The 21185-nt window shown below is 38.8% G+C and overlaps 1 protein-coding gene across 6 annotated transcripts in view; it reads right to left on the bottom strand.

The window, feature by feature from the left end:
• SPTAN1 (spectrin alpha, non-erythrocytic 1) overlaps positions 1–20428 on the bottom strand; it is a 92162-nt gene extending 71734 nt beyond the window's left edge. For 2 of the 6 annotated variants that reach the window (XM_075015053.1, XM_075015051.1), the window contains exons 1-15: positions 20360–20418; positions 16932–16982; positions 11369–11608; positions 9856–9981; positions 7742–7882; positions 6518–6664; positions 5731–5864; positions 5085–5229; positions 4847–5001; positions 3407–3542; positions 2714–2815; positions 2013–2150; positions 1367–1477; positions 617–694; positions 230–385 (exon numbers count right to left, since the gene is read on the bottom strand). In XM_075015053.1, the coding sequence (XP_074871154.1) occupies positions 230–385; positions 617–694; positions 1367–1477; positions 2013–2150; positions 2714–2815; positions 3407–3542; positions 4847–5001; positions 5085–5229; positions 5731–5864; positions 6518–6664; positions 7742–7882; positions 9856–9981; positions 11369–11608; positions 16932–16964 (1842 nt within the window). In that variant the 5' untranslated portion in view covers positions 16965–16982; positions 20360–20418. Of the gene's footprint in view, positions 1–229; positions 386–616; positions 695–1366; positions 1478–2012; positions 2151–2713; positions 2816–3406; positions 3543–4846; positions 5002–5084; positions 5230–5730; positions 5865–6517; positions 6665–7741; positions 7883–9855; positions 9982–11368; positions 11609–13997; positions 14092–16931; positions 16983–20359 lie in introns of those variants that run through there. The other 4 variants (XM_075015048.1, XM_075015054.1, XM_075015049.1 and 1 more) reach the window with 4 other exon arrangements.
• Positions 20429–21185: the final 757 nt, after the last annotated feature.

Genomic DNA, 21185 nt, shown 5'->3' with positions numbered 1-21185 from the left:
ATACTGAGGTAAAAATCAAAAGGAACTGCAGCCACAAACACCAAGTGAGAGAACAAACCATTTTATTTAGCAAGCAAGATTTTTTTTTTGGCACTGACTGTTGGAATATTCTCTTTGGCATCACCCAGACAAGATAGAGGAGAAACTATTCATAAACCTTCAATACACCAATAATACCTGGATACTAAGACTACCTTAAAATTATCAAGCTATTTACTCCTGTTTTTACCTTGTAAGCTTCATCTGATGCAGTTTTCATTTTTTCATTGACCCAACTCTTCAGTTCATCAGAGTCTCGGAAAAACTGCTGCAGGTGGAATGAATCTGCCAGCTGAGCACGCCGGTACATAGCCCTTTCGTGCAGAGCATTACGTCGGCTCAGCAGCTGCAATAGGCACATACCAGTAGTAAATTCTCAGAAAATGAGCACTCTTATCATGTTCTCCTTAATTATAGTTGATCTTCCTGAAACTCTACTTGTTTATCCTGCCTCTGTGCCATCACTTATTCTTTTCATTCAGTTAAAAGAAACATACAAACCAAGAAGCCACGCGGATTACTTTAAAAAAAAAAAAAAACACAAAAACAGACAAAAAAACACACAAAAAAAACTTACAGCATCTCTCCGTGTAGCAACATCTTCCTTGGCATAGTGGTTATTCTGAATCAATTTAGTAGCAAACTCATCCAAGGCCTAGAAAGAAAGTAGTCTTCAATTCATCTCAAATACTAGGAATATTAGTGCAAGCTCATTTAGCAAACTTGGCTTTAGAAGAAATGTGTCAAAGCTGAACTACAGTAAGGTCCCCACATTCATAAACTCCAGGTTCACGAATTCAATTATTCGCGAGCCCGGGGCTCTAGGGTGGGGAGCAGCAGTGGCTGCAGCTTCCTCATAATTGCAAAATTAAGTATTCACGAGGGTTCGCAACACTGAACCCTGGTGACTGTTGAGACCCTACTGCATTCGAAAGTAAAGAAGCTATTTCTAAACCCAGGCCTTATATCTTCATCATTCTCCACATTTCCTTAAGAACATGATCTTAAATCCAGATGATGGTAGATGCATAGCTTTGTGTATGTGTTTTTAACAATTCAAGCAAAATCAAAAAAAATTCAAGCATAGTTTGCAACAGATCACAGGATTACACTCATGCCCTCTGACACAATATTCTCTGCCTTGGTCTTAATGTGGATTTTGTGAGGAAAATTCCATTTCTTGCACAATTCAGGATTATGTTCAAAAGCCAGAACCCATCTTTTTTGGAAGTTCTTGACCAATGATCTGGGCTCAATCCATAAGGTTACTTCTGTTTTATTCTTTATTCATTAATACAAAGAGACTTAACGAATACATCCATCTTACTGTGATTTTCTCCTCTTGGGCACTAAGGGACTTCTCAAAGTCTTCATGTTTCTTTAGCAGAGCCTCAACACTATCCAGAGAGTCACCTAGGTCTTCATTTAGCAGGAATGCCTATAGAAAGGAAACAAATACTTTAGTGAGCCTTATATTATCTCCAGTCCTCTCAGGTATACAGTACTGTGCTCACCTCATAGGATTTTACTGGAAAAGTATGCGGTGTGCAGTTGATGTACTCCACAGTTGTCATAAGCAAAAGTGGGTGCACCTCTAATTTGGATTAGAAATTAAACGGAGTAATACCATGTGAGTACTAATTCAGACACAAAAAAACGCCAGTCAAGTTGAATTGATGTAAAGTTATGTAAATCAGCATTAGATTGAAATCATGGAAGTCTGGCACTCGGTAAGTTAACAAGATCACTAACAGAACCATATGAAGTGGTCTTGTTCATTTATGTTTACATTTACAGTACCACCATGAAAGTACAGTGTGCCTATGTTTGGCCACAGCTATTTATCACAGAAGAAGAATAGGAGACAAAAACCATTCAGAAAGTAAATCTCACCCTCTTTCTGAAGAAGCCAAATGTATGCTTTTTATGATATCTACTCAAGTGTTGCCTGCTGCACAATTAAAAACACTCACCTCTTGTTTGCTCATCCAGTTGTCAACTTGTTCAGTGTCTCTGTAAAAAAGCTGCAGGTCCATACACTGTTCATACTGCTGTCTGCGAAGTTCCCACAGCTCTAGAAGAGCAGTTCTTTCATCTGAAAGGATGGTGAGCTGAGGGGTGGGAAAGAAACACATACTCAGTACAGGGAGAATGATTTTTTTTCTCATCTCAATGACAGCAAAATCAATCAGGAGCTACACAAAGTTGAAAAAGTGACACAGAGCCAGAACCCTATCTCCAGAACGCTTCAGAAGAGCTCAAATGCTTCAGTCAAGCTGTGACATTCCTCACCTCCCCCAACAACCACCAAATCTAAATTGCTTTTCAGTTAGCACATAACAAAAAATTATCTTAAAGAGCTAGCATTATGAAATACACAGTATAGTCCATTACAGCAAACTTAAAAATGAGAATAGACAGATGCCTATTCTATTAGACAATTCATTTTTCAAATGGGAAAATAAATTCCTCTAGCTTCAAGTTGACATACACCAAACTGAAGGATGAGAAGAGGATGTTGCTTAAATTATGGGGAAAAACGGAGCATAGTCTAGTCAGACAAATATTTTTGCATCCAGACTCAAACAGAAACTGCATCCCTCACTAAAAACTAAGAGAACTAAAAACACATTAGAACATTTCCAACTCTTCTTTTTAGAGCTACTGAACTTACCTTTTCTCTAACTTCATCAGAGGCATAGTGCCCAGCAGCCAGCAAGGCCTGACCAGATTCATCAGCAGATTTAAAGCTGTCTTCATGGGCATCTATTTCTCCCTATGGCAAACAAATACACAAAAATGTGTTTCTCAAATTCTAAACAAAAACAAACTATTTTAAGATACCATTAAAATATGAACTTGAAAATCAAGCTCAATGTTGAAACTAAAGCAAAAGACAGCATTCAGATATCTAGAGTACTGACTCAATTTTTTATATATGAAAACAGAGTCCAGTTTCTTGTATCAGTATGCAGATATACTTCAAATGCGTCTAATAAGTAAACACTACCTCTCTCTGTGTCTTCACTGAAACCCTGAGACTAGAGAATTTAGACAGACATTAAAGAAAATGTAGTCACAGCTTTAATGAAGCACTTGTAGAAAGAGCAAGTAGTAACCACGGCTTGAAGACACACAGAAAGGTTTATGAGCGATAGTCACGTTCTGCCAAATTATCTTTAGACTGTCACGTGGAAACCATATATTAGGACTCTAGAATATAATACAATAGCATGCAACTGCAATGACAAATTCAATGCTAATACTACAACATAATGCCAGCAATTCAGAAGACTGTACTGAACTTGTACATATAAGCCCATCTTCAATTAAGAGCAAGCAGCGTAAACTAAATGGCTATTATTACCTTATGCTCCTGATGCCTATCCAAAAGGGCTTCAGCTCCAGCTACATCATTGGCAAGTTCATCAGCATTAATTAGAGCCTTCATTTCAGTTACCCAGCTGGTAAGGTCACGAAAGTCTGCAAGGAAGCGCTGCAATCTTTGGAAAAATAAATGGCAGAAGCAAAAAAGTATTTTTGAGTATGATGTGCACACACGCACGCACGAGTATGTTTGAGATTGAGACACATTAATACAGTAACGACACAAATGCCAATCTTAACTCCTGAGAGAAATATGACTTTTTTCATAACAAAGAATTGAAGATCAAGAAAGAGGTTTCCAAATATTTTTAATTTTTCTCCCAATTTTCATCAAGGAAACATAAGGTTTTCTGTTTGAGCGAAAAAGAATACTTTTAACTGCAAGTTTGCATGCAAGAAGCCAAAAGGAAACCAGGGTGGTAATCATGTAGCGATTCTCAATTTTTTGATCTGCAGAACACTTCTATGTGGATCACAGACTTGATTCTGTGATAAAGAGTGAAGTGTGCATAATTAGGTGAGGGGGAAGGAAAAAAAAAAAGTTTGACCATTCTAGAAAGTGTCAACTGCCTATGCCTCAGTCTTCAATAAAAATTCCTGTTTTCCTAGCATAAGCTTTCCTGGGCAAAGACCCGCTTCATCAGATGCGCAAAGTGGGTCTTTGCCCACAAAATCTTATGCTCCAAAATATCTGTTAGTCTATAAGCTGACACAGGACTTCTTGTTGTTTTTGAAGATAAAGACTAACACAGCTACCTCTCTGAGGCTTGTTTTCCTAGCAACTCCTCTTTATCTTCCCCTTTACAGTTACTTGAAAATGAAATGCAGTCTTAATGAGTCTCTGTCAGGTCTCTCTCTGATATGTGTAACACCCATCATCAAATTTGCTGACAATAATGAGTTTAAAAGGAAAGCAAATCGGAGTGGGAGAGGAGGATGAAGAAAAACCACAAAAATTATTTGGAGTGATCACACCAGTTCAGGTTACAGAAACTGGGGCATGGCCAGGGGAGTGAAGGACAGGGAAAAATAAATAAAATCCTGCTCTCACCCTGGGAGAGGATAAACAACAAACTGAAAAAGATCCCATGAGACACAGGAACTGTCATAGTAGATCAGATAAATGCTCCCTCTAATTTGATATCTTTTCCCAGACAGTGGCTAATAAGAGATGCACAACAGGAACACATTTGAAAACTACTGTTATATGTAATCTTCAAAATGTAAATCCATTTTCCCTCCATTAGAAGTGCCTGAACACATTCAATTTAGAAACAAGATCATGTATTTTGTGTTCAACACTTGTGTTTTAAAACACTAATTCATTCAAAACCTTGGAAATGGCCTCCTCCTCCCTACAACCCTGTATTTAATTTAGGCAGAGACACAGAAGACCCTTCCAGTAATACAGCATTCCTACCTATAGGAGTCATTCAGTCGAGCATGCCTCTCTGCAGCAAGAGTGCGAATCTGCTCCCAGTTTGCAATCAGCTCCTCCCGTTTCACTTGGATCTGAGAGGCATTCTGTGGGTGGGACTGCTGCAGACGATCAGCTTCTGCACATAAGGCCTTTACCTAGATACATATACAAATTGCCAGAAACTTACTCTGAAACAACTGTGATTTAAATCACAGATAAAAATGGCTACTCTTCATACCTTGTCCTCCAGAGCTGCAAGATCTCTCTCTAGGCCCTCATGTTTGCGCAGCAGAGCCTGCACACTGGCTAAATCTCTGCCAAAATCATCTGAAGCCATCAACTGCTCCTTCTCTTTAATCCAGCTTATAGTCTCGTCCACATCCCTTCAAAAAGTGGCAAAAATTAACTTGCATTAATCTCTCTTACAAAGAAAGAAGCATAAAATTTTCATCTGTCATAAATACAATAATAATGGAAGCTTCAGAGACAATCAAGTCCTGCTGACATTACCCAAATGCCGTTATACAGAATCTTGTGGATTAACAAAAGACCAGTTAATACTACCAAACACTATGTAAATGGCAAAGCTATGCATGTTTATTTATTAATGAAGCTGTTGTAATTGGGACTATTTATTACTTTAAAAAGTTCCACCAGCACTTGAACTGTACATAGAGGTCAAAAAGGTCTAATTTCAGCACTCCACTTCAGAAAAGTTGCTGACCCATTGTAGGGTCTTCTTTCAGGCAGTAACAATTAATAAGCTGCCAGTAAATGTGACAGTTATGTCAAATGTTCACAAAACCTTAAATGCAGTAGACTGCACCACTAGATGTTTGTGTGTCATTGTCACAGGAACCAAAGTAATCTGGCCAAGTCCACACCTGTTAAAACGCTGAACTTCAGCTGCCCCAAAAAGTTTTCCCTGCCTCTGAAGGGCCAAACCCTTTAGACGTTGCCAGCCTGCATTTACTTCATCCTGCTTAGACTTGATCAGTTCTTCCTCTGGGTGCTGTTCCTGATGAGCAAAAGAAATATGGTTTACAATCTATGGAGCTCTTTCCAGTTTATAAGCATCTTCCCTTTCTTACCAATCTCTCGACTTTATGGTTTTCCTGTAACAGCCAAGAATCCAATACTTTCATAAGACATTGCATAAAAACCTATAATTCTTTCTATACACTGTAAGCAGAAGGAAAAGGAATTTCCATGTGCGTTAGGATCCCAGGCCTTCTAACCCGCAGCCGATAACCTGGTGTAGAAAATGACCCAGTCACGGATGGCAGAGGAGAAATACAGTTTTAACTTCAGGCCTTCATGAGCATTTGGTAGTTTCTCCTATAAAACCACTCCTCTCAATGTTTTCCTTTTAGGAACAGAGCCTTGCTCAAGCTACCCACAGAAGAATCTCTGTTGAGAATATTCTGCATCTATAGCTGTATCCTATTGCAAATACAGTTTTATTACAGCAATACCGTGTTTCCCTCCCAGGTGACAGCTAGCATAGCATAGCCAATTTCTGCCCACTGAGTTACACGTGTTGTTTCCACAATTATCACAACAGACTTCAGATACTTTAAATCTGAATGTTACCAATTAGAGCATATTTTTGGGAAACAATTATTTCAACACTTCTTAAAGTCAGCCTTTTCACAGCTCACAGATGTTTACCTGAATAAGTTTGCCAGCAAACTGGTTCACTTCATTTACTCTTTCTTCATGAGCTGCTAGGTCTGTCTGAAACTCTTCAAACTTCTTTTGTAAAACCTCAACATGCTCCAGATCCTGGCCAAGTTCTTCAGATGTCACTATCGCCTCCTAGCATGTTAGGAAACAAGAAAAGACCTTGTATCACAAGCCACTGCAAAGAAAACCTATTGGAAACTCGGAAACCAGCTGTTCTAACCGCAAAAAGTTGCCACTTCAATACACATAGTTATAATGGGTACTTAAAACAAAATTATATTTTAAAGTCTGTTTTGAAATGAAGCCCTAAAAGAGACTTGTTTCAACTCCACCCCAAAAGGTTTCCATTTTCTATTGTTACAAAACAATATCTAAGATTACTATAAAAAATAAGTTAGAGCAAATGTTTCTCTACTTTTTCCCATTTACTTACTTTGCTATCATCTTCCCTACAGTAATTTGTCTGGTTTGCATGGGTCCTTTCCACAGCATCTGCTTTTTATACCAGCAGCTGTGGTTTTAAAAAGTTCAAAAGATGGTAGGTATGTTTAGGGACAGGTATAATAATTGAAATTATTTGTAACTCCTCTATTTCAAGTTAGCAATGCCCAGCTGGCTAGTTTTAAAGAGGGACAGCTTTATAAAAATATTTTGTAATATTTAGTACTGGCTACAGAAGATTTATAATTCCAAACCCTCAGTGCCACAAAATAGGTGAGTCATAATTAAGAAAACCTAGCTGTTCATGTTGTGGCTTTTAAACTTTAGTATTGTGGTTTGTGGTTCTGCTTCCTCAATGTTCAGAGAGGTCAAAAGCAAATGATTCTCTTACAATGGTTCTCTAAATACATTGCAGGTATACATAACTTTTCAATGGCTTGGGAGTCCCTTTCCCTACTGGTTCATTTTAGCATACATGTCACAAAAATCTTACTTTTATGCACTGCAGCTTTCTCAATGCAGGTAAGTACATTCACCCACTATGTGAAATACTGGCCGCTTCTTAAGCAAAGAGCCTATCAGGTTTCATCATCTCCTCAGCATATGGAGAATTTCTCTGTTACTTATTCTATCAACTTCCTAAAATTGTTTCTGCAAGAGGCTAGAATGTTCCGTATACCTGCCATTTACAGCACACAAATAACCACGGCAATAGGTTGTTGAAAAGGCTATATGATGCAAGTGGATATTCTTTTAACGGTAATATACCTTGTCATTGATCCAGTCCAAGACATCTTCACATTCTCGTAAGTACTGCACCAGCTTTTGGGCTTGCAACAACTTGATTCCCTTTTCACGCATCTTCTCAAGCAACAGCTCCCAGAGTCGATGAAGCTCCTGCAGGCGAGTCTGAAAGATGCAAATAAAGAAGATGAAACTTTGCAATGCCAATTATTTTCGTGATTCCTAAAATGACAGAAGTTTCCATTTGAATATTACTTTCATGTAAGTTATACTACGTAAAGCATGGACGAACATTTGTCAGCTAATAAGACCACCATGAGACATGAATGTGTAGCTATAAGATCTCAAAAGGAGCTCCCTGTAGCTCAACAATTTGTCTCTTTCACCAACAGAGAGGGCCCACTACAAAACACTACCTCATCCAACTTGTCTCACTATAAGTTTAATAGAAATGAAACACACACACACACACAAATTGCCGAACAGGAAAACAGCTGTTCCGCCCATCATTTATAAAGCTATGCAAATTAAGCTTTATAAATTAAAGGCAAATTAGGAGCTTTTGGAGATCTAGAATGCATAAATACTTATAACAAGTTTTTAATAGACTCAGTTATGGAAGTTTACAGGAGAGAAGGATCTCACACTAACTGAATCTCTAACATTGTCCAACAGCATGATGCAAACCAGCAAAGAGGAAGTGACAGCAGCACTGCACAGTCAAATATTCACCTACTTGTATATGGTACCCAACTTGAGTAGCAGTTACTATTGGGCGCTGTGCACTCCGGTATGGCGTGAAAGACTAAACCATTAACAGACAGGTTACCAGTCCAAACAAAACACAAATTAAAGTTTACAATGATCATCATGGATTTTGGATTTTCCAAATTTTAAAGAATTAGATCACTTATTTGAAAAGCAATTATTGACTTTTGTTAAGGATAAATTACAAGACCAAAATAGCCTTATGCAATTAAATGGCTAAGACTAGTATGCATAATTTATAAAAATATTCTGAAATAATTACACAAAGTGGTCATTTTGCCTCTGCAAAAAAAAACAAAAAAAAAAAAAAAAAAACCAACCTTAACTCAGGTGAACATCAGAAATTTAATTAATAAAATTCACCAGTAAATTTTATTATTGTGAAAAGGTCCCTTTTTCACTGGTTTGTCTTTAAGAGCTTTACCTTTTAGAGCGGTTTTAAGAAGTGTCAAAAAAGAGCTTTAACATATTGGTAAAACTTATTCGGTCTATTAAAGAACTGTGCATCATTGACATCAGCAAACAAGATATGAATTGGTCTAACTGAACTGGAAAGGGTGGACTTAAAGTCCCCCTAGCCTCCAAGTCCTTTAAAAATGGATGAGTGAAAGGTAAGAGCAGTAGCCTAGTACAAACTGGTAAAGCACAGTCAGAAGTATGTGAGAGTAAGAAGCAGTCAGAAGAATGAGAATACCTAAAACGAGTAAAAGAAAAACATTAGTAGAAGGTTTAAAGTAAGCCGTTTTAATAGTAACAAGAAGTCCTCCGGTATCTTAGACTAATCAGATTTTTTGAAGCATAAGCTTTCATGGGCATCTGACAAAGATAAACCTTGCCCACAAAAGATTATGCTCAAAAAAATCTCCTACTCTATAAGATGCCACAGGACTTTTCATTGTTTTTCTAGATACACACTAACACGGCTACCCCTGTGATACTTTGATGTTTGACCTAATACTTACTTCCCCACCCCACACACGCCTCTCTCTGCTTGTCTATCTGATTTGCCAACAATGGTAATTTTTTTTGATTTGTCAGCCCTGATAATTTTGGACCTCTGTGCTTTATGTATTGAGTCTCTTCTGGTAAAGCTATAGATCTGAAGAAGTGGGTCTATCCCATGAAAGCTCATCACCTAATAAATTACCTTGTTGGTCTTTAAAGTGCTACATAACTCCTTTTTTGTTTTAATAGTAATTCAAAAAGTGTCAAAACTTGCAGTTAATACAAAACAGGAAAAGGTGCTTTAAAAATAGACATTTTATAACAGGCAGTTTGTGAGAGCTAGAATTTAGGAAGTTTTTAGGAAAAAGTGCCTATTTATACACTGAAGAAAAAGCATGTAGAAAACAAAGATTTCTAACACTCACTCTTATCGTTTCAGATGCAAAATGCCCCTCATTAATCATCTGGTTTCCAGTTTCATCCAGTTTAATGATAGCTCCTGAATTGGCCTGCACCTCAGCTTCAAAGGCTTGATGTTTCTGCAGTTTCCCCTGAAAGTAAAAACATCAAACATGACGATTAAGATCTGGGGAGCTGCCTTCTTCTACATCCACCTTCCCCAAAACATGAGTACAATAAGGTCTCAGAGTAGGCAAGGGTTCCGTTCCACGCACCCTCATGTAAACCCAGATTTCACACAAGTTGCAGTCTGGCCTTTTCCCTAGCAGAACACATGTTTTGCCGTCGGGGAAGCAGCAGAAAGGTAGAGTCCCGGGTTGTGGGGGCAGTTGGGGAGGGTTAAGCCTAGAGGTGGGTTGGGGCTGTGGGAGGCGCGCGGGGTGTGAGTGGGTAAGCCTGGGGTGGGTTAGGGCTGCAGGGAGGTGAAGGGTGGAGTTGAGCACGGGTGGTAAGCTGGGCTGCGGAGGGGTGGGGAGTTGAGCCAGAACAAGAGCCGTGCCTAGGTGGTGAGCCGGCAGGGGGGTTCCACCAGAGCTGCACAGGACAGGCGGGCAGCTTGTGAGCCTGTGTGTGTCTGTCTCTCACCAGAGCGGCATGGGGCAAGGGGGAGGGCGGGTGGATCACAATGGACCCACACAGGGCAGGCAGCTTGTGAGCCAGCAGGTGTGTCGCATCAGAGCTGTGTGTGGTATGGGGGGTGGCTTGGGAGCTGCCATGGGGGGTGTGCCATAGCTGCACAGGGTGGGTGGGCAGGCAGGCAGCTCGTGAGCCAGCAGGGGGGTTGCACCGGAACCACACAGGGAGACGGGGGCATCTTGAACCAGAGCCACTTGCAGGTGGTTTAAACCAGGCTGGGGGGTGGGGTCAGATGCGTAAGAGCAGGGTCACGCACTTTGAGTTCGCATACTCCAAGACCTTACTGTACATTTATTACAATTTTTGGACTTGTAATCACATTCACATACAGTAAAAAAGCACATGTAAAACAAAAGTTGCATCATATATGATTTCATAGGTGGATTCAAAACACCTCAATTTCACATTATGTTATTTTTGTTTGTTCATGTGCTTCAGAATGTTCAAACACTTCAGAGGAAACTCCTCCCACATAGCAAATATTTCTGCTAATGTAATTTTTCCAGAAATAGTTTTACCCAAATCTGCTTACGTAACTGAAGCATCCAAAGGTTTCAAAAAATGAGAAAAGCTGTACTGACATTCTCTTCCCTTAACAGCCAAAAAGGTTTCAGTGACCAATCCATTATCACTATAGTCCATTTATAGTATATCAGCCTAGAAACTGGTTTGCTGAAGCAAGCTTTCTAGGACCTTAGATGTTTGCAACCAGCTCCTTTTGTCACTCTGTTATTTCAGCTACACTTTTACATTAACTGTATTTATTCCACAAATTGAATCCGTTATGCTTAAAGGTCAATGGTGCACGGGTTAAAAAGAGGGACATGCAGAAATAGGACTTACCTGTAAATTGGTTGGGTCTTTATAATTCTCATCAGATGCAATCTGGAGTTTTTCCTGTATCCATTTTTCCAGCTCATCTGCATCACGCTGGAAAAACTGGAATCGGTAGGAATCTTCAAGCTTTTGGCGTCTCAGAGTAGACAGTTCCTTGAACCTGTGGTATCGGTCCAAAACTTGCTGGCGCCTCTCTTGGATATCCTCTGCCGTTTCCAGCACTTTCACACCACTTGGATCCATTTTCTGAACGTCAAAATACTTGTATTAAAAACTTTGCATGTGACGTGAAACAGTAAATATGCAAAGATCTGAATAAAGAAAGTTTGTTTTCAGTCTCACACATCATTTACTTACAGACCTAATGTTTCCTGTAAACTGTCTAGCAAAAAACAAAAAAAAAAAAACTTTAGAAGGAAAATGCCAATAAAAAAACTGAACAATTGCTTGCTTCTTAAAAAGTCTGGACTGGGTATCAAAGAATCTACCTGACTGGCTAAAAGATATCATCTACTACAAAAGTACCATGGCTAGTATCTGCTAGAAATCGAATACAAGAGCTAAGTATATTTAAAAAGAAGGAAAACTACCTCAACTCTTTCTACTGTAAAAATATTAAGAGGTTTTTTATTTAAAAAAAATGCTTAGAACAGGCAAATAAATATTATACCTTTTATATACTAGCTAGAAGACTATGTTCTATTCATTCTCTTACACACAACTCTGTAAAACAAAAATTTCTGTTTTACATAAAACTTCAAAAAACAGCACACATTAAGTTCAAATTGAACTTCACAGCAGCCATCTTTAGGGGGACGGCAAATAGTAGGATTTAATAATTCATTATCCTTCTCAGCTGTACCTCGACTGCAATCCTTTCATAAAATTTTTTTGAAAATAATTTTTATTGCATTCAGCAAAAAGAATGCTGAATGTGCATAACCCCTTTCTATTAATGTTTTCACACCCCTCCTTTTAGCTGCATAAAAATTTAAAGAATGAAATTAATCTTCTGATATCAAAAGTTCTGATGATAAAGTAGTATTAAGGCTAAAAGGGATCCAAAATAAAATTATTTTCATTAGACTCAGTGGCATTAAAATCTAACACATTTAAATGTTTAATCAGTGACCATCGTGGAGATTTCTGCAACTAATTTTTTTATTTATAAAATAATTCAGGTTTCACAGATGACAGGCAAATTCTTACCTGCACAGTTATTTACATGTACTGTACATCTCCATTTATTGCTATCATGTAATCTTACACACATTAAAACAGAAACAGTACACAAAATGCATCACTTATGGAAAAAGTAGTACGGTTTCATGAAAAAATTCCACAGGTAGAAAAATATATTATAGTCAGTCATATTTCCTCTTCACATTCCAGGCACTTGGAAAGGAACCATCTGATAGAAAGAAACACATGGGGGACAAATTCACACATTCCAAAGCACAGTCACACCCTGCTGCAAGACAGCCATTTCAGCAGCAATTGTTACACTGGTGAACTCTCAGGCCCAGCTGCATTGCGGCAGTTAAAGTGGGAGGCCAGAAATTCTGCTGTGCTTTCATTTTTTAAGTAATAAAAATGGGTGTTCCATCCACTACTTTCCAAGAGAGCTAGCACATGAAAAATCTGCATGACCTGTATTGTGCAAGTATGCTCAAAACATCAATCTGATAAAAATGGCCACAACTCAATCTGATTTGCAAATCTGAATCTCTCATAACCAACCACAAATATAAACTCAACATAACTAAGTATTAGTTTTTCTGACAAACAAGTTGTTCTTTCTCCGGTGTTCAAATTTAACCTGACAGACGGATCACATGTTGAGACTGTAAACTCTTGATTATTAAAAATGCATTTCTCCTATCCAGTTTCTAGTTATGATTAAATCATTAAAATAAAAAATATACTCAAGAGGGTGAGGTTGGATAGTGTATTAATCCTGATTTGCACCTGCTCAACTATCTCACTGCTGCTGCTGCTTCTGATTATTTATATTACTGGAACATATTAAGTCTTGTTTTTTCATTCAAGTCCAGTTTTTACACTGTGGTTAGAAACCTACGCGTAGCTCAAAAAGGTCTTCAGTAGGTAGTGGGTATATATATGCAATTTAAAATAATTACTATCCTATTTAAAAATGGGAAATATATTTTGTAGTGTGACTAGTTAACTGGGTTGTCTTTTTGCAGGAATTTGCAAAATAAAAGGCTCTTTGTAACTACAGTAAGTAGACCAAGTCAATTGTAAAAGAAGTGTTTTGGTCTAGCAATAATGGACTGTTCTTTCCTGCAGCAAGTCAGCTGACGTCAGCATACCTCTCTTCTGCCAAAATGTTATCAGCTGTCATTGGGGAGCTCTGAGCATAAAAGTCACCAATGCTGCAGAATGATGCAGTCTGAATTCAGTATCTCCATCTCAACATTGAAGTAACCCTGTCTGGAACTAAAGAAGCAACTCATTAACCTGTTTCTAAATCTTCTGTAGTTTAATTACATAACTGTTTCAAATACTTCCCTCTCCATAAAGGACTGCAGCAGTACAAACAAGGAAAGCTATAAAAACAGTTTGTTTTGAAAAAAATCCACATGAACACTTTAGATGAACTAAAATTACTCACTTGACAGCAGGTAACTGACTTTAGTCCCAGGCACTGTACTTATAGACATCACATCCCACACCTTACTGCACCGGCTGCTTGAGACAGCTATACTGCAGAGACCAGCCCCTCCCATTGCAATCTGCACTGGGCTGATAAGGTCAGACAGGCAGAAAGTTCTAGACCATTCAGGGAGGCTGTCTGATTTAAATAGGTTATTTCCTTATGAAAGCCTTAGTCTTTCAGACAACTAAAAACATCAGAAAAATATCTACAATGTGGCATACATCTTTCTTTAGAAACTCTTTACAATCTTTCTACTTTTTCCATTTTTCTTAAATACAGTGAACCGATTTAGCAAAACCTATAGATCAGTTGGCATCTCTATGAAAAGGCTGCAAGTTAACTGTTTTAAAACTACTTTGTCTCCGATTTACTTTAAATTTATAATCACAATTTGCGCTTAAAAAAAGAGCAAATACTGTAACAAAAATGTCTATTGCTCTCTGAGCTCTTCAAATACACTCCATGCCAAGGATTAGTCTACAACCTTTTAAAAAAAAAAAAAAAAAAGGCACGCTAAGCATTTGAATGGGAACGTTCAACTGTGGGTATTTATAGATCTGTTGGTGCAACAGTAATGTCAGCAACATCATTCAGCCATGCAACGCAGTTGTACGTTAAGTGGGTTAGCAGGAATTATAGTTGGATAATATAATCAATGGGTGTCAGCACTTTCTAAATTGTGTGTTTGGTGTTTACAAGTAGTCTGTAAAATTTGCTAAGTGCTCAGATTCTGTATACAAGATCTTAGCATAAGACCATTTTTATGATTATTCAATGCAATTCAGATTTACTCTTAAAATAACCGCCCAAGTATTGCAGTGATCAGTACTTTCAGAACATAAAAAAATCACGACCCTCTCTCTAAAATAAAGCACTTATATGTTTATTATGCATGTAGTGAGCATACTTGCAACAAGCAATATGCCTTTCAATAAAGCGTCTACCTATTCTGATAAACTTGGCAGTTCCAATGCTTTTTTGTATTGGTGTGAATTTTAAGTATTTTATAGAATTCTTATCTATTACAGACGTTTCACAGTTTTCTCCTTTTGGAGGGAAGAGAAATGGTGATTCCTATTAAACAAAATCAAATATTATACATAAGATTTTTATATTCACCCAATGTCACTTTTAATATGGAGAGGCACAAGGTGCGTGAGGTACAGTAGTACCATTTATTGAACCAATTTCTGGTGGTCACAGAGCTTCTGAGCCATAAACAGCTTTAGGTTCAGGTCTGGGGAAAGAATTTTAATAGGCACTCATCTAATTTTCACTTGTTCCACTCAGGACTTTCCTGAAAATTTTAAGGGAACCAGTGAGTCACATTATGCATGTCTTAAGCAACCATACCATTTAAACAGTTAAAGCCCACTTATAATGCCTATTTTGGTATTAGTATAGTTAATATAAGTTATCCAAGGTATATAAGAGAGAACAATTTCTGGAAAGGAAGTACAATGGGACCTTAAGTCTTTGAAGAAAATTCTGTGTACTGTGGAAAAGAACTAAAGACATTGAAATATATCAAAAAAGATCATAATGGATTTTGGTAACATTTACACTGCCGTAAGATGAAAAATACCCAAGAATTTGATTTATTGTCGTTGGAAAGGCTCTTTCAAAGTCCACAATATATCAAAACTTAAATCTAAGGTATAATTTTATTTGCAAAACCCTACTGTATCTCTATACTTTAGGATACTGGTAAGAAAGGTTTATTAATTCCTGCAACAGGCAAGCAAAATAGGTTTGTGAAGGAAAGTGTTGCAGTAATAAAATTCAAGTATCTTTGTTTGTCTGTTTCACATTAGCTCAGTTAATGCTGCATATCACTATGGACTAACAGCAGAACAGACAAAAGTCAAATAGAAGAATCTAATATTGCTTTTCCAAATACAAAAAATTAAAGAACTGTAGTGAAAATGAAACACAAATAGGAGTAAAACACTGGACATTTTGTATGACCTCATGGCTTGAACACTGAATTGTACACTTTTAAAAATGCAAGGTAGTTTTAAAGTCCTTTTTAATTTTGTCACTTGAATTTGAAGATGCTATATGAAATAGATCAATTTCATTGCTGATCATGGTTCACTAGATAGGACTCAACTGTCACGGCTGACCTTTAATAAAGCTATGCAGAGGTCAGCAGGGTTGTACTCTGCATTGGGGCTCATGAGAAAGCAAATTACCTTGACCGCATTGCATCAAAATGCAGAAATGCAGTGTTAAGATCCCTGTGTAAATAACCTTTTTAACTTTTAAATTATTTCCTATCTTGCAATTCCTACATTTTATTGTACTTAAAATATAGAAACAAACTCATTTTACCCCATAAGAGACTTTATATTGCTCTTATTATCCAGCTCAAGTGCATTAATCTTAGTTTATAAAAACAAAAATCTATGCATAAGTAGCTACCCTGCAATCATATGATTAAACAGGTTATGTATATTGATAGAACAGGAAACTATCATCTTTTCAGTTTTCAATTCTTTATTTTACACAGTAGTTTTGTAATCAAAACGTAAGGGCTGTAATTTAAGGTATTTTATTCACCAAGAACCCTTTAAAGCAAAATAAAATCTTATAAAAGTTAATCCACAACAACATAGATCAGACAATCTCTGATCAGGCAGAACAATCACACACCATGCATCAGAGGAAGGAGAAAAAAAAAGCATGAAACAGAAAAACTTCACAATCCTCACTCCACAGAGTACAAAAAAGAAATTGTTGTAGTCGTCACGCTATATGTTAATGTTCTGTAGTTTATACACATACACCTCTCAAAAAGGCTGGCTTTTGGTACCAGTAGGTCATCACTGCAACAAAGGCAGGAGAATGAAGAAACAGTGAGTTCAGTACATGCATTTTGTAAAATACCTGGACTTTGAATTTACGAAACGATGATAACATGATGGAGGAATGTAGAGCCTAAAAAGGAGGTGGAAATAAAGATAATATACCACTACCTACAAATGTAGTAACATAGGTCAAATGAAACCAACTTTTGACAAAATACAGTCTATCAAAATGACACCTTTCTACTACTACTTCCTTTCCTCACCACATGTAATTTGGAACAATTGTTATATAATCATCTGCATGCAACACACCTCCCTGCCACCTCCCCTCCTATGCCACAATGTTAAGAATATCAATAAAAAATAAGAATTAAGGTGCACATAATCTTCCATTTCAAAAAATTAAAACAAAAAAACTGTAAGAATGTAATCTAACTTGGCAAACTACACTTCCATATTCAGCCAATGTGACTTTAAATATACCCTCAGAATCAAACATGCTTACCAAGCAAACTTTAAATATAAATCTCCTCCAGAATACTTAAATTAAATTAACTTCCCATGTGAAAGATATGCAAGTAAACAAAATCTGGGATGGAAACTATTTGGAGCAATGGCTGTTCAAGGGACAGGTGAGTTATTAAATATGGGTGATACACTGAATTTTAATCTGTTCAGCTCCTTGCATCTTCTAATTTGAATTTTCCAGGGGATACTGCAATCCATGTTCCTATACATGGACAACTGTGGTTGTGCGCCTTTGAGTTTTCTGAAACAAGTGCATATCTAGCACAGCATTATCATAGTTTAAAGTAAATCAGTTACAGGAGCCAGAAGACCCATTGTCACTTTATTTTGATCTAAGTGATCAGCAACAGACTCAAAGGGCTGGACTGCACTTGACAGCCTACTTCAAAAACTATCTGCAATCTGCTCCACCCTATTATTCTGGTGTCTGGTCCAGGGACAAATGGGGGGGAGGGCAGGAGAAACAGAAGGAACAACTACAAAATAGCATATCAGGGTAAGAAAAATCTTAACTTAAAATTAGTTGCCTCAGGCTAGTGGGCAAGTAAGCAATTCACATTCCACAAATGAGTCTGATTTTACCCAAAAATATATAACAGATGAATAGCATACAAAGTTATTAGCTATGTAAAATTAAGGAAATGCAGAATTTACTAATTATTTTTATGAAGTAATGAAAGGGATTGTTTTAAAACTGACATCTCACAAATATGAGCAACACCCTGTCTGGAAAGACTGAGGGTACACTTATACCTTGCTTGTGCACAGGGAAAGAACATGACTTACTCTGGGATGCATTAAAAACAAACTTTAAAATAAAATGTGTTTGTTAATTTTATTTACTATGGAGACTGGAGGAACATGCCATCTCCCCCCCCCCTTTTTTTTTTTTTAATTGTTGAACTTTTGTTTGACCCTTTAAAATGCAAGATTTCTCTTACAATAGAAATAGAATTAAACTACCCCATCCGAGTACTATAACCTCTCATATTAGATCAATTTTACACAGTCCAGTGGCTCCATTTTCAATCCTTTTGTTCACTCTTTTCGGTACACATTTTATAAATATTCTGGTTAACCCAATGCTAATTTTGCAGCAAGGCTGATTTTTTTTGTTTTAAAGATGATTTTATTCCAAAACAATAAGAAATTCTGATCAAGACCTCTCACAAGAAGCAATCAATAGAATCTTCTAGCACTTTGGTGTGGACAAAAAACACCTCAGGAGGATTTTTCGTTCAGGACATATTTTTATCAGCCTTACAGAACCATGCCCTAGGGGCTTTTTTCTGCAGCCCATCCTTCACATCAACACAACTGCCTTCTGGGGTCTATTTCAATGTGTTTTGCAAATTGCTCAGTATTCATGCATATTTTAAGATTAAAGTACTGTAAAGTACAATCATTCTCTGAAAAATGGCATTAACAAATCCAGAATGGAAAATAAAGCTGCTGTAATATTACTGCTGTATACACATGGAATACCAAACAAAACAAAACTATTTTAAATAGTAAACAATTCATAAACTTTCAACATATATTTATTTTATTGTAAACACAACAAGTTCTATTCAAACAGAACAAACATGGCTGACACTCTCTTGAGTTACCAGAAATATGTTATGATGTGTTCTGTAACTGTAGCCACAAGGTGAGAAAACCAGGCCAAAATCCTGATTTTTCTCTTAAAGGGAGCAATGATCCCCCCCCCCTCAAGCAAAACACCTGGGGTCCTGCAAATTCACACATTTGGAAGGAAACATTCACTCATTTTAGGGGATTAATGTTACGGCTTTTTAAAAGCCTCTTCCAGTTAGGATGAAGGATTTTGTGGTCTGTTTCAATCAAGCATTTAAAAATCCCCTCGCATAACCATTAAAGGTGAGGATTACATATTTATTTTTGGGGAAAAAATTATCCGGCCGCCAACTCAAAATGCAGAAAAATGAGGGAAAGATTCTGACTCTCCCGACCTTGGACAGAGGACAGGTTTTTGTGACGGCTGAAGGAAGCCACTGCTGCCAAATGAACCCACAAACAGGGTTACTCCAGACAATCAGCCTCTCAAGCTCAATTTTTCCCCTCTCGAGATTTTACTCCAAAACCGGTGGGAGTCACCAGGCTGAGAAGCTTGCGTCAGGGAGGATGAAAACCTCCCCTGTCCTTTTGTGGGGAGGCAGATTTGCTGGCCTTGCTATTCGGCAGCCTGTTTATCCCCTTCCCTCAGGGAAGTGAATGAAATTCCTCCTACTGCGGCTGGGAGCGACGCAGGGCGGATCCGCTTCGGTTTCTTTTACACACACACACACACACGAGCGCGCGTCCCTGCAGCCTCACAACCTCCCGCCCCGCATACACCCCGTCAGGTCCCTGCAGCCTCACAACCTTCCCCCACCCCATACACCCCGTCAGGTCCCTGCAGCCTCACAACCTCCCCGAGAAGAGCAACCGAAACGCAATCGCCCCCGGCACGCCCGTACTCAAGCAAGGCCAGAGAGACGGTGGGGTGGAAGGGGACGGAAAGAGCTCTCTCTGCAGGGACTAGCTTAATAAGCACATCAGGAAGCGAGCCTGGGAGAGAGGGGAGGAGAAAGCCGCAGCTCGGAATCCCGCTCGGGGAAACCCAGCACTAGCCAGGAGCCGTCGGCCTCCGTGAGCGAGCTCAGGCAAACGAGAGTGTAAATGTAAGTGAGGCGGCGCCGCGAAGCACTAGCGCTTTCCCGGCGAGCTCCTGCGTGCACACAAGGGACATCGACACCACACAACCGCTACCGCACCCGTTCTCCGGCTTCCTGAGGCGAGCTCGAGGGAAGACGGGGTAAGTCAGGGCTTTATGCTGTCCCGCCAACGCCTATATGGTCCACCGCTCTCTATTTCCACAGGCTAAGGGCCCCGGCGAACCGTGGGAGAACCCAGCCGAGCTCGCCCGCTCAGGTCTTGCACCCTTAAAAACAGTGCACCCCCGCGCTCTCTGCTCACCAAGTCTGTGCGAAGGGTCCGCCCAGGGGAGCGCAACCGACAGCTCTCTGCCAGCCGGACAGACTCCCTGTGCGCCGCCCAGCTCTAGCCTTTATATAGGGTGGCCCGGATATGACGTCAACACCGCAAAACGGTCTCTGGACGGAATTAGTCGAATGGCTCCGGCCTGAACCGAAAAAGGCCCCACCCTGCTCGTGCGGAGGCCTTCGGCCCTGTGCACGGAAATAACCGAGTGAAGCCGAAGTCTCCAACCGCAGTACGGAGACATGCGAAAGATTCCGGAAAGAGTGGGCGGGACCCGAAGAGGCTGCTCGACCTGGTACAGGGCAAGAACTGCAGTGAATGGGGGATGGTACCAGGTTTTACCCAGAGCGCAAGTTCCGACCCAGCTCACTGCAGCACGGCCAGGGCCTGCTCCTAGATGACAACTTTAGGCCCTTTTATTGAATGAGAAGTAAAGAGCCACTTTCCTCATGCTTCTCTGGAATCACCTCAAAATCTGTAAGTATAGGGAAGCCTTAGTATGTGCACAGAGACTATTAAACTTGCTTAGTTTAGGAACCCACACTAGCTTTTAAAAAAAGGAAATATTAAAAATGAAGAATAACTGAAAAAAGTGCATTCACTTTTCCATTATGGAAACTTTTATTTCATTCTCATCTGATCTGTTACTTTCAGGTTTGTCCTCCCGGAGCATGCCCTTGTAAAGTTGAAAAAAAGAACAATGTTTACATAAGAAATGTAATTTAATTTAAAAAGAAACATTTAGCAAAGCACAGATTTTTATAATACATTAAAAGAGGCATAAGAACCATATACACTTTCT

This window comes from Carettochelys insculpta, chromosome 21 (genome assembly GCF_033958435.1).
Source record: "Carettochelys insculpta isolate YL-2023 chromosome 21, ASM3395843v1, whole genome shotgun sequence".
Classification (NCBI taxonomy): Eukaryota; Metazoa; Chordata; order Testudines; family Carettochelyidae; genus Carettochelys; species Carettochelys insculpta.
The sequence above is the reverse complement of the archived record's forward strand: the minus strand, read 5'-3'. Positions and strand labels throughout refer to the sequence as shown.